Source organism: Brassica rapa, chromosome A03, assembly GCF_000309985.2.
Source record: "Brassica rapa cultivar Chiifu-401-42 chromosome A03, CAAS_Brap_v3.01, whole genome shotgun sequence".
Taxonomy (NCBI): Eukaryota; Viridiplantae; Streptophyta; class Magnoliopsida; order Brassicales; family Brassicaceae; genus Brassica; species Brassica rapa.
This window is the reverse complement of record NC_024797.2, coordinates 8,272,397-8,284,430: the sequence shown is the minus strand read 5'-3', so window position 1 is coordinate 8,284,430 and position 12,034 is coordinate 8,272,397. Positions and strand designations below refer to the sequence as shown.

The 12,034-nt window shown below is 35.7% G+C and overlaps 4 protein-coding genes across 6 annotated transcripts; 1 reads left to right on the top strand and 3 right to left on the bottom strand.

Annotated features, from left to right (window-relative positions):
• Window positions 1–740: 740 nt before the first annotated feature.
• On the top strand, window positions 741–2,676 carry LOC103857496. Of its 3 annotated transcripts, XM_033288215.1 has the most exons (4): window positions 897–1,266; window positions 1,342–1,413; window positions 1,500–1,566; window positions 2,333–2,676. In XM_033288215.1, exons 1-3 carry the CDS (start codon window positions 1,102–1,104, stop codon window positions 1,551–1,553), a joined length of 291 nt encoding a protein of 96 aa, XP_033144106.1. In that variant the 5' UTR covers window positions 897–1,101; the 3' UTR covers window positions 1,554–1,566; window positions 2,333–2,676. The 3 variants fall into 3 exon arrangements, with proteins under 3 accessions (XP_033144104.1, XP_033144106.1, XP_009132937.1); XM_033288213.1 differs by lacking the exon at window positions 1,500–1,566 and having other exon boundaries at window positions 741–1,266; XM_009134689.3 differs by lacking the exon at window positions 2,333–2,676 and having other exon boundaries at window positions 964–1,266; window positions 1,500–1,799.
• A 125-nt stretch (window positions 2,677–2,801) lies between these two features.
• Window positions 2,802–6,755, bottom strand: LOC103857495 (galactan beta-1,4-galactosyltransferase GALS1). Its single transcript, XM_009134688.3, has 2 exons — window positions 3,899–6,755; window positions 2,802–3,275 (listed from the first exon to the last, which is right to left on the bottom strand). The coding sequence occupies exons 1-2, from the start codon at window positions 5,020–5,022 to the stop codon at window positions 2,918–2,920; spliced, it is 1,482 nt and encodes a 493-aa protein (XP_009132936.1). The 5' UTR covers window positions 5,023–6,755; the 3' UTR covers window positions 2,802–2,917.
• Window positions 6,756–7,006: 251 nt separating this feature from the next.
• LOC103857494 (cysteine-rich and transmembrane domain-containing protein 1) lies at window positions 7,007–7,962 on the bottom strand. The gene is made up of 3 exons (XM_009134687.3): window positions 7,772–7,962; window positions 7,464–7,647; window positions 7,007–7,193 (listed from the first exon to the last, which is right to left on the bottom strand). Exons 1-3 carry the CDS (start codon window positions 7,812–7,814, stop codon window positions 7,133–7,135), a joined length of 288 nt encoding a protein of 95 aa, XP_009132935.1. The 5' UTR covers window positions 7,815–7,962; the 3' UTR covers window positions 7,007–7,132.
• A 917-nt stretch (window positions 7,963–8,879) lies between these two features.
• LOC103857492 lies at window positions 8,880–11,405 on the bottom strand. The gene is made up of 2 exons (XM_009134686.3): window positions 10,076–11,405; window positions 8,880–9,371 (listed from the first exon to the last, which is right to left on the bottom strand). The coding sequence occupies exons 1-2, from the start codon at window positions 10,286–10,288 to the stop codon at window positions 9,051–9,053; spliced, it is 534 nt and encodes a 177-aa protein (XP_009132934.1). The 5' UTR covers window positions 10,289–11,405; the 3' UTR covers window positions 8,880–9,050.
• Between the last annotated feature and the right edge of the window lie 629 nt (window positions 11,406–12,034).

Sequence of the window (12,034 nt, the reverse complement as noted above, 5' to 3'; positions counted from 1 at the left end):
TGTGGCCAGAATAGAGAAATGATTGTTTGTTCAAACCAGTTTCAAGTTCAAAATTTTTATTTAAAAACTTTTCACAACAAAATAATCTTGGTTGAAAGCAACGTCGTAAGATCCAAGTTGTTCAAAGTGGAGTTAAATCCGACTATTGGGTGAACATAATTTTCTTTTTGATTGGATTTGTCTTTCAGTTAATAATATGAATCTCATAACCAAAGCTGAATCCATGTTTGATTATATTTATATGCATTTTATGTAATACCAAATAAAAAATTAAGAAGATAAGTCTTGTTAAAAAACTGAAAAAGTCTAAATTACAAATTTATAAACATGTGTTAAGTTATGATGTTAATTGTTTATCTATAATGCGATAAAATTGAATTGATGATGTCAACCAAGTTTGTAATATGGTACTATATCTGAACGAAATCAAAGAAACCAAAACCAATTTTGTATTGACTTTCAAAAATATTCAAGTTAGACAAAATTTCATATCCTATAAAAATTGAAACCATTTTAAATTCGGATTTAGTTTAAGATTCGGTTACATAAATATTTATTCATGAGTCAAATTTTAAATATGCTTAGGGCATCAAGAAAAAATTGAGAATGTTGGACCGGCAATGGTCTATTGAGTATCGTTAGTCCTTTCTCATGAAAATTAGTACTAATGTCCGACATTTTCCAAAAAAAAATATTTATCGAGGTGGGTTTTACTGTAGTACTAATGTCCGAAATTTTCCAAAATTTCTCATGAAAATTAGTACTAACGTTCTACATTTTCCAAAAAAATTATGTATCGAGGTGGGTTTTACTACAGCTACCTTATTCAAAGTCGATGTGCCTAACAATTTTTATCCAGCCCATATAATCATATCGGATCTCCTAATGCTACGTGGAGAAATTACAGACCCACGATGTTCAAATCACAAACAAACACATATTTGCTAAATTGCCACCACTAACCGGTCTCGACGACCCCGGTTTAGAATTCGCAGTGGGCACCAAGCAAATTAGAATCAGACCAAATCAAAGCTTTACTTTTCTAATTCACAAATCGAATCATCCATCAAAGTGACTGAAGAGATCAAAGAGTGGTATCAAATGGGTAGCGACTGGAGAAGATCAATGGGGAACGTGAGGTCGTTCGTGGGAAACTCCATGGGTGGACTTAGAGGAGGTCAGAATCTCGCTTCTTGGCTCGTCGCGGGAACAATCGCTTACTATCTTTGGGTTAAACCAGCTCAAGATCTCAAAAAGGAACAGCAGGTACCGATCTACACACTCATGGTCTCTAAAAAAACAAGAATCTCTTATTTCAGTTTCGTGTATGGTTTGATTTAGGCGAGGGCACTTCTCGCGGTGGCTGATGCGAATGAATACGTCGAGAAGAGGAAACCAATCGCTGATCCTCAGGTCAGTCTACAAAAAAAATCAATCAATCATTTGCGTTCCTTAGGATGTTGTTTATAAGTTACCAATGGTTTGCTGCTATATTGTAGGTTACGGGTCTGATATATGGAAACAAGAACAGAACCGATAAACAACAGGATTAAGTTTTTTTTTTGTGTATGCTTCTACTGGTTTTGTCAAGTTTTTTTCATCGCTAAAGAATCATTGTATAGACAAATACTATAAGCTGTTACACTTACACAATCGAATAAAAATGATGGAATTGGAAACTTTGTTTTGAGTTCAACTTTCTTGTTACATTTACTCCTATAATCTTTGTTGTATTTTTGAAGTTTGCTGTTTTTGGTTTCCTTATGTGGAAACATATAAAAGGTTGAATTTGAATGATTTGTTTACCGTTTAAAGTTTGTGAGATGAATAGACTTGTATCTTTTCCTTGTATTGCTTTTGTTTGGGTTTATTCTACTACTATGGTTGTATTCAGTCTACCACAATGATTTGGGAAATTATGTTAGGATAGTACATATGATCATCGTTTTATAACATGCGATGCAATTGACAATAGACCTATGTGTTTTGTTTGTGGGTACAGTCGAAGATTTATGTCTCTTCTTATTGTGTATTTGGACAGAAGACCTCATGTGTTTGAGACATATGCTTTAGTGTCCTTATCATGAATGTTCTATGAGTTTGACAGATGGGTTTGGTTAGTTCTGATTTGCGTTCTTGGATTGATTCATTTTGGGTATGTGTGTGAAACTATCGTTAAATAATTTCTCACTGCCACATCCTTGTAATGGAGATACTAATGCAAAATGTATGTTTGATCTTGTATGTTAATTACCAAAGAAAAGAACATTCAGTTTAGTTGAAATAGTAAACTTGGTTTGGTAAACTTGCTGTTCTTGTGGGGGCATTGCAGGCTGTTTCAGCTAGAGAAACCAGTGTCACACACGATCCACTGCAACTTGATCCCGTTGGAAGAAGGCGCAACAAGAAACAAGGAAGACCGAGTAGTAGGCGAATCACCTAAGGATACTGATTCTTGAAAACCGCTTAACTGAATCACAGGAGTAACACAGACACAGTTAAACAGTGACTGTATATATAGGAGCTGGCCAGTATAGGAGTTAGTACATCTCTCGTGTCTCGTATTACTTGTTGAAATGTTCTTGGTTAAGAACCGGTTTTGCATACCGGTAGAATAATGATACTCTATTTGTAGCCTTTTAGTTTGTTCAATTTGAAGTTTGGAACCGGCTCGAATTTTCTTCTGTGAAACTGATAATGGAATCACATGTTTGCCCTTGCAATTATTTTGTTTGGGTTTATACTAAGTTCAATACTTAAACACAAGAGAACACAACACATTAGAAAAATGTTTGATAAAAGTTATTAATGAAATAGTAAAAGAGGACAAAACAGATGATACAACTAAACAGAAACAACTACTGTACCTTCTTTATAAACAAAATGATTATCAGAGGGATTAAGTTTTTATCTCTTGTCATGAGAAATGCTTCACATCTTTGTTCCCAAGTTTTTTCTGCTCAAACTCTTTAATCGTGTTCACTAGCTTCTTCATGTTATCGTCATACACATATGGAAGCTTCTTGTACAATGTCACCTTCTTCTTGGCTGAAACAGGTAACATCTCTCTGCAAAGCTCCTCGTGCACTGTTATGGTGTTGTGGTAATGGTAATAACGGATCTTCGTCTCTGTCTTGTGTAGCGTTTTGCCTACTACGTTTTCAGACATGTGAACTCCTGTTGCAAAAGCGTTCTTGGCCTGGATCGCATATTTCCTGTCACGTCTTATGTTTGTTCTTGATTCCCTGAATAATAGCTTCTCAAATCCCCATTGCCTGATAACAAACACACACCAAACAAGAAAACAAGTGTTTTCCTTTCAGAAACATCACTGATAAAAGAAAAAGCTAATTTCCAGGTTCTATCCTACAATTAGGCTTAGGCGTTACAGAAAACCATCTAAATGGTTCATGTTTCTCTATACTAAAATGACTAAACCGAATCGGAACTGAATAAGTACCTGAATACCCGAAATACAAGTAATATATCTATTACATTTAATTTTAAAATAACTACAGTCTAGAATTACTATTATTTATAAGTCAAAATTTATGTTTTTATCCGAATATTTCTATCCAAATTATATGAATTTGTCCGAATTATCCAGTATTTTATTTCAAACAATCCAAATTGCCTAACATCCAAATTGAATTTCATTTTTTCTTTCAGGTATTAGTTGTTGTTAATGTTTTTACTAGAACTAAAGAACCAAACCCGACCCAATTTTATAAAATACTTTGACAGTTCCGATATCTTCTAATTTCTATTTCACAAAGAACCGAAAACTAAAACAATCAAACCAAAAAACGAATGAATGCTCAGTTCTACCAAGTACTAACAATAACAATTGACTTCTTTGAATTCAATTGCATTACAAAGGAGACTGAGGAAGCAATACCTGGGATAATCTTGAGTTGAATCGTTCAAGCAAAGAACACTAGACATTGGGTTCTGCTCAATAGTGAACTGAGTATAATCCGAAAACTCAGCAAGAACCGATTCAAGCGTATTCCCACCAGGCAAATAAATATACTCATCAACATCAAAGAAAAACGTCCACTCCGCAGCGTGACGATACCGATGCAAACAATCATTAACAATCAAAAACTGGTTATAGTAATAACCATCGTACCGAGCCTGGTCCCTAATGTCCTGAACCGTGACCCTCCCGGCTCGAATCCACGGCTCAAGAACCTCCCTAACCTCCGGCGAAACCCCACCGGCATCGTGAAAAACAAAATGCGATCTCTCTCCGAAGAACCACGCGTGGTAAGCCATCCACTCCCTCATACGCGACGAGCTCACGTTCCCGTACAGCGACGAGCCGCAGTAGAGGTACTCGTACGGATACGGCGGCGAGAATCTCGACTCGTTGTAAGACCCTGCGCTCTCCTCGAGGGCCGTGAGCCTCTCGAAGAGTGTGGGAGATTCGTTGTAGTAGGCGTTGAGGACGAGTTTGCCTCCGGAGTTATCGGAGTTGGGGTTCGAGGGGAACGTGCAGTTGACGACGACGACGGTGTAGACTCGTCCGTAGCCCCAGTCCGGGAGAATCTTCACGGCTTTGGTGGCTCGTGCTGTGGTTCCGTTGTTGGATAGGTACTCGCACTTGAACCATGGCTTCCCGAAGGTGTGGATCGGTTTGGAGGCGAGTCCGACGACGGAGAAGGATGATGGACCGCCGCGGTAAGCTCCCATGAGGACGAACAGCGCCGCCGCGTTTCCGAACGGTTGGAAAACGCGTTTGTTCGGATCTGACGGAGGAGAAGTTGCCGGCGTGGCGGAGAGAGAGGTGGCGAAATTCTCAGGTGGAGAAAATGAGGAGGAGGAGGAGGAGAGTATGGTGGTGGCGGTGGTGGTGGGAGAGGCGGAGCAGGGAGGAGCGGTGGAGATGAGGTTGTGGTAGTAAGGAGGAAGGTTCCAGATGATCATGACGAGGGAGAGAGCTAGCAATGTGGCGACTAATGGCTTATTCTCTAAACAGACGGTGGTGGTGGACACCGGCGGCAGAATCTCCTTCCTCATTGTTTCCGGCGCCGGTGAAACGAAACGCACCGTTTCAGTTTCAAATTAATTAATTTTTTTTTTGAAGTGTGACGACAAAAGCGTAATAAGAGAGAAGTGTGCCTCGTAGCTTTTGCCGACACAAGTGTTCTATTATGGAGAGACTCGTGGCTGTCTCTATCTCTATGTAGTGTGTTATAGGAATATGGGCCTGGATCTCTTGTTATTTACGGAAACGACACTGCATCTAATCGTAAAGCTGGATCGTCTACTGGCTCCCAGCTGATAGCTTTGTGGGACCCCATAATTCTTGCCAAGCTGGCGCAACGGTGCTAACTTTGATTTGTTTTTGTTACCAAAGAGGAGTAACAACAAAAAGAAAGTTAAAAAGAGTTGTGGATAGATTTTGTTAAGAGTTTGTGAATTTTTCAGTCAAAAGAAAAAGTTTTAAAATTCTTTTCAGTAGAACGATTTTGGTTTAAGACTAATTAACCGAAGAAAAAAAGGTATTCATCAGTCAAAATCGAATGGTGTTAGATATTTGATACTCCAAATATAGTAACAAAAATAACGAATATATATAAAAGATTGGAGTTAATATGTGTTGTTTGTTCGTCGAAGTGATAATGATGTAAACCTATAATCCAAATTACCTACGTAAATTTGAAACTATTTTCACCAAAAAAACAAGTGCAACCCATTTCATTTAATATTCTATTTATATAAGCTCGAATAATAGATTATGAAGCTCGTGAGTAATATAATAGAAATCACCTTGTTTGTTGTAGAAATATTACATTAAAGACCCCAGGTCAAATCCATGTTTAAGCTACTGGATCCATGTCTGAATGAAGTAAAAATAAAGTTGTTTTAGTCTCATGATCCCTGAATTGATTAAAAACATGATGTTTTCGTCTAATTTTGGAACTCCCGGAGACTTATGAGTATGACAAATGCTTTATGTTTTACAGTATGATTTAATATGAACAAGCATGTGTAGATCTAATGAGAATAGGATTGCGTGCTTGTCGACAAAAAGAAAAAAGGATTGCGTGCTTATTCCATTTGATAATCACAGCTAAATCCAGTCAAGACTTCAATTTTTCAAACTTAAACGTCAATAAAGAGACCGTGTGTCACATTCAAAACTGAAGGATACCGTGTATGTTTTAAATTTGTCGTCATATTATTTATATTTTCAGTTTTTTTTTTCTTGCCGTCAACGAATTTCAAAGTTTAAGAATCTTTTACAGAATTGTCGGTGGACGTTGTTACAATCATTTCCAACTCCAAGTACTTTATACAAAACCTTCAGCATGTGATTGGCCATCATACTTAAGCATACTGAGTTTATTTACGCAATGTGTTTAATCATCCCTTGTGGAAACTTCTTACCGACAAAGTGAATCTTGGAGAAATCTGTTTTACCTTTCCAATGCAACAGTAAGTTATGCTCGTAAATAAAAAAAGGCAAGACCAAAAATGATCACGTCATCTTCTTAACTTTGGCTTTGATTGGTGTTATGAAAAACTACTAAACCACCGAATGTTAATTTGTTTATTGCAAAATGCAAGATTTTGCTAATCAGTTTTCATTTATGCGAGATGAATGACAAGTATAACTTTAAAATTGTCATCTGCAGTTTAACAGCGAAATCAACATTTTGTTGGCGAGTGACTTCATCGTTCCTTTTCACATATTTCTTTATCTTCTATGGTTATGTCACTTATCGGATTGATGTTTCTATTTGTCAATCAATTGTGAAGTCTTAACATAAAATATCTATGTCACTTATAGCATAAAGTCATCTCTACCAACAATCATGACACACACGATCTTCTGAATTTGTTATGTGGGCTTTTGTCTATAAAACTCGTTGTAATATTCCTATCTTCAGTGTGTATCTAGGGAGTTTTGTTAGGGAATGCTTAGGTCGACCAATCTGGTAACGATAAAGTGAATAAGCTTTTCAAGAGTTGTGTCATGAATCGTGGACCATAACTATGGATGCGATAACAATTCAAAACCTTTGTATAAGAAAATAATCAGAAGTCAATGTTTCATAAACAAGATTTCTGATTTGCACATTACATTAACACATAGTAGATCAAAAGTAACTCATATAAAGAACTAGTAACGACTTGGAAGGCAACATCGTTCCACAAACCAGCAACAACATAGAGTTGTCAAACTGCATCATTCAAAAAATCCAAAGATATATTAGTGATTATTTACAAAAAGGAAAAATAAACTACTATCATTGTTTTTAATGGCTTTATCAAACTTAGTTGATTCACATACCGTGACATAATTATTCACAGTTCAAAAGGAAAAAAAAATCCGAAACTGTCTTTCAACATATTCAAAAGAAAAAAAAAAACTGAAGACAAAAATCTTTAGTTAGACCACCCAACGACGGAAAGGAGACATACTATATCATATAATAACGTTAAGAGTTTACCAGGTTCTGAGAAAAGGAAAGCAACCCATATACTCTCCTTCTCCATAGTATTCATCTCTATATGGACGCAGCGGCGGTGGATGTGGCTGACCGTAGCCACTGTAGTAGTCTTGGAACCTCGTGCTGGTTGGTGGATACGGTGGTGGTGGAGCCTCCATTACCGGAGGGTAGAGAGGCGACGGGGCTGAAAAATTTCATGGAAAGTAAAACACATGCATGGTATGGTATTTTATCATTTCAGCTAATTGTCACATTTATAAGAAAACAAATATTAAGTTTACAAAAAAATATAATGTTTTGAGGATTGCCTTGTGGTTGATTTGACTCATGAGAAACATGGTAAGCTGCCATTGTGAAGCTTTAGATTTGAAACTCGTTTGGCAATAGAAACAGGAAAGTTCAAAAGAAGTCTGATTCAAAAAAGTGATATGTTCATGAGATTATCTGAGGAACTACAAGACATTCTTATGTCTGTTCCCAAGTTGAACTTAAGGAAAATAATCTGAAATAGTAGTTATCAAGAGCAAAACCGACGTTGGTTTTGTCGAGGGGGAGACACATGGCAGTTGTGGTGTTTTGACGTGTTGGCTTGCAAACAGCGCGACGAGCTACTTGGCAGTTTAATCCGATTTGGGTCGGTGCCTTCCGGTTCGCCTTGATTTTGTAATTTTGAGAAATATCTTCCGGTTGGCCCAATATAAGACTGAAACCACGTCTCTGATCCAAATTTCTACGTCTATTTCTATTCTGGTTTGACATTTGTGGCCCTATTTCCTCTTGGGACATGAGACATCTCTCGCTTCTTACCTGGAAGGCTTTTTTTTTGTTGTTTCCTTGTAAATTAACTAAAACGCTAGACTATCTTGATTGCCTAAAACAAATCCACCCTTGATTATCCTCTCGCTTCTAGAATTTCTTTCTGAGTCTCATAGTTATGTTCTAACTTATACATACATTTCACCATTTATCTTAAATCAGCCCAAGAGACATTATGGTATTAGATAATGCTGATAAACTTGTGTAGCTAATTGTACATGACGCTATAAAACTTAACACAACATTTAATTCATTTTATATCATAATTTATTTATTTCATAAGATGGTTAGTTAGTACTTTAGCCGTCAAGAACACGAATAAAACAAACATATTCCAGAAATTATATTCCGAAGTATATACTTTGAGTTCCCTCATCACATTTGTTGTATTGGTTTACTTTTACTGGATATATTTGAATATTTGATCATTTCATTTCATCATTTAGTTGCAGTACAACTTTTTTTATAGTCGCTCAGTTCGATGAAAAAAAAATCTCTCTGTTCCATAAAGATAATAATTTTATAATATAAATGCATTAATATTTTCTGCGAATTTCAGTTTTCGTTAAAGTTAAACTAATTGTAATTGAATAAATTCACTTTTTTCTAAAAATTACAATATACTATTATTAAATAATACAAAATTATATTTTCTACGTTTTAAAGTTTTAAGTTTATGCACGCAGATAAAAAAAACATTTCATATAAACGAGAATAGAAAATGAACAAGTGAAATTAAGGAGATATGTTTCAAGGAGAAGCAGAATGAGGTCAATCAAAGTGAAGAAGCTGTGCAGCACATTTAGGACAGTCCTCAACAATCTTAGGAACCATGAAGTACATGAAACAAGCGTTGCATCCAGCAACAACAAGCACATCTTCTTCTTGATCCTCTTCCTCTTTATGATTCTCTCTTGATGATGGAGATGACTCTGATGAAGACTCCTCACTGTCGTAATATGAGCTATCTTCTTCAGAGCACAGTGTCCCATATGATTCTCCACTGTCATTGTCTTCATTCATCATCACTTTCCTTGGATCCTCTTTCACTCTCATTCCATTTTTCCAGTTTATGTAGTAGATTTCTCCTGTCTAAACAAAAAGAAAACCACCCATCTCAAGATTTGCATCAAAAGGTTAAAAATGTAACTCCATTTTGATATTAAGATAAAAGTTTTTATCTCTTTTTTTCCCGGTACTTAACTGTCTTATGCATCCAAAGTTGTGTTAAGACAGAAAGCTTTGGCCCTAGTTTTATAAATAAACAAATGACTATGCAATTTTTTACATGTATGTTTGAGGTAATATATCATTAGTTTTCTCAGACTTATCACTGAACAAGAAAAGATAAAAAAACATTTGTTTTGTTTGTCTAGAAAAATCATATCTAGAATATCAAGTATTTGGTTCACTGTGGTCTAAGCCTTTCATAAGTTTCTGCAAAAGGATTTAAAATGATTTTTTCCTTTTAATGCTTTTCTTTTGGTCTCTTTTAGAACGAAAACTTATTTTTCCCTAACACACGAGCCTGAACACAAAAAAAACTACGAACATAGCAATATCTATACGGTCTTTGAAGCAATGAATGCATCAGATACAAACGAAACAAGAAGAGCCATTAGTTAAAATGAAATACTGGCCCCAATGAACAAAGAAAAGCGTATTTAATGCAATCCAAAATACGAAAACGACACGAGTTAGAACTTTATGTAGTGATTAATTCAACCTAGAAAGCTTAAAAGTATAAAAAAATGTAGAGGAAGAATCTCATTTGATGTTTTTGTATGTTTGTTTACCTTGAGATCAAGACATTGTTCCCAGTGACAAGGAAGAGATAAGTGAGAATTGAGCTCCAATGTTCTATCTGAGATCGGAGGAATATGTTCGTTGATTCTCTCTTCCATTGTAGCCGCCGATCTTCCTACTCTTCTTCTCCGATCTTTCAGAGAAATATTCTGCATAGATTTTTCCAGAGATTTCGTTATGGTCTCCATGTTCGGTGCCTTCATCTTCTTCTCTCCCTCTCAGAGAGAAAGAGAAAAAAAGAGTAACAAAAAAAAGATTTTTCAAAAAACAAAAAAAAGAGAGAAGAGTTTGATGAGAATATTTTCGACTGAGTAAGAAAACAAAGAAAAACAAGAGAGGGGGGTCAAGCGCCATGAGGGGGAAGCGCGTAGAGAGATTCTTTGGGTAAAAGAGAAAGTGGACCCGTAAAACTGTCAGGTCAGGAAACGGTGGCTCGCACTTTGTCTCACGTCCGTGTTACCGTGTTAGTTGTAAACCGCAGGAGCATACGGCACACGCGCGGGGTGTGCGTTTTGTTGTATCGGTAAGTGGCCGGAAGAGCATAAAAGTTTAAATATTGGGAAGAGTTAAAGTGAAACAAACCTGAGAATTTTATTTTTGAAAGAAGAGATAATTCAGTAATTTTTTTTTTTATAATATGTAATTAACGTAGCTATCGAAAAGAATGCCGGAACTTCCTTTTTCTGTTATTTCGTTTTCTTTTTACCCTTGGAAACTTACTAGTTTACATAAACACAGCTCACAATTAAAGTAAGTTTTTTGTGCGTACTTTTTTTTAATAGAAAAGTCAACTAAAGTATAGAGAAAGTGTGTGCAAATGTCAACATTTAAGCCAACTAGAGTAAAGTTTTTATTCCGTGGATATAGGCTCTCAAACTTTAGCTGCAATGATTTAAGTAAGTTTTTTTGAAACTTATGATTAAGTAAGTTTGTGAAGAAAAACACCTCACAAATCTTACGAATAATAAAGTCAATAACATCACGTCAAAGACAAAAGAAAAACATAAAAATCACGTACGACCATCAGACCATGTTCCAACTATCATTTTTGGTTATATTAAAACCACATGATATTTAAGATATTAACTACAAACATCAACCATGCTAAATTTGTATAGTGTGGTTAGTTAAGATATTAGGTTAACGTATGACGTATAATATTTTTTTTGATAAATGCATTCATAAATCACGGCAATAACGTTTACCATGATAACTTATGATGTATAACTTAAAACGATAATGACGTTTATTATAGAACTGGTAAAGAACTCTTACCATGATATGTGGTATGTCCATACGTACACTCCAATATGCAAAGATAACTAACTATACAATAACTTTTTCGTAAAAAAATACAAAAGAGAAGAAATTGTGTGTGTGTGTGTGTGTGGGGGGGGGGGGGGGAAGGAATTGTGAGGCGAATATATGTTCTGGAGGAAAATGATGTTAAAATGAATAAAAATAAATAAACAAACAAAATAGTGAAAAATGAAAGAGAGAAATGCAAGAGAATCTGTCGGAAGTGTAAGAAGGGAAAGCGACGAACCAGTCCAATCCAGTGTTGTTCTTTTCTTTCCTAGCAAAAAGTTTTTGTTTTACCAAAACATTGAATACATTGAATTTTATCGTATTGCTGGCGAAAAGGTTTATTATTACTTATTAGTTGTAATATACAGAAAGAGAGGTGTGTTCAAAAAAAAAAATACAGAAAGAGAGACAATGGGACCTGAGAAGGGAATCTCTGAGGAGAGATAGAGATGTTTCAGATCCAAAGAGACATCAAAGTGTGTCTGTGACTCGCTCTGTGTGTGGGTCTCTCATCTCCTTCTTTATCTAAAACAAATAGACCATTTTGCTCTCTTTTTTCTTGTTTAATCATATTTTGTTTTTTTTTAAGTTTCGGATTTGTAAGAATCGAATTAAAACATTGCCTCTTTTTGTTTACACTG

Excerpts from the sequence above, each read along its gene's own strand:
- LOC103857495 (XM_009134688.3), bottom strand. The coding sequence starts at position 5,022 with ATGAGGAAGGAGATTCTGCCGCCGGTGTCCACCACCACCGTCTGTTTA. Across the intron at positions 3,276-3,898 it reads TCAACTCAAGATTATCCCAG|GCAATGGGGATTTGAGAAGC; the intron begins GTATTGCTTCCT and ends GTTTGTTATCAG.
- LOC103857494 (XM_009134687.3), bottom strand. The coding sequence starts at position 7,814 with ATGGCAGCTTACCATGTTTCTCATGAGTCAAATCAACCACAAG. Across the intron at positions 7,648-7,771 it reads TGAGTCAAATCAACCACAAG|CCCCGTCGCCTCTCTACCCT; the intron begins GCAATCCTCAAA and ends GAAATTTTTCAG. Across the intron at positions 7,194-7,463 it reads TTTCCTTTTCTCAGAACCTG|TTTGACAACTCTATGTTGTT; the intron begins GTAAACTCTTAA and ends TGAATGATGCAG.
- LOC103857496 (XM_033288213.1), top strand. The coding sequence starts at position 1,102 with ATGGGTAGCGACTGGAGAAGATCAATGGGGAACGTGAGGTCGTTCGTG. Across the intron at positions 1,267-1,341 it reads ATCTCAAAAAGGAACAGCAG|GCGAGGGCACTTCTCGCGGT; the intron begins GTACCGATCTAC and ends GGTTTGATTTAG. Across the intron at positions 1,414-2,332 it reads AACCAATCGCTGATCCTCAG|GCTGTTTCAGCTAGAGAAAC; the intron begins GTCAGTCTACAA and ends GGGGCATTGCAG.
- LOC103857492 (XM_009134686.3), bottom strand. The coding sequence starts at position 10,288 with ATGAAGGCACCGAACATGGAGACCATAACGAAATCTCTGGAAAAATCT. Across the intron at positions 9,372-10,075 it reads AACAATGTCTTGATCTCAAG|ACAGGAGAAATCTACTACAT; the intron begins GTAAACAAACAT and ends CTTTTTGTTTAG.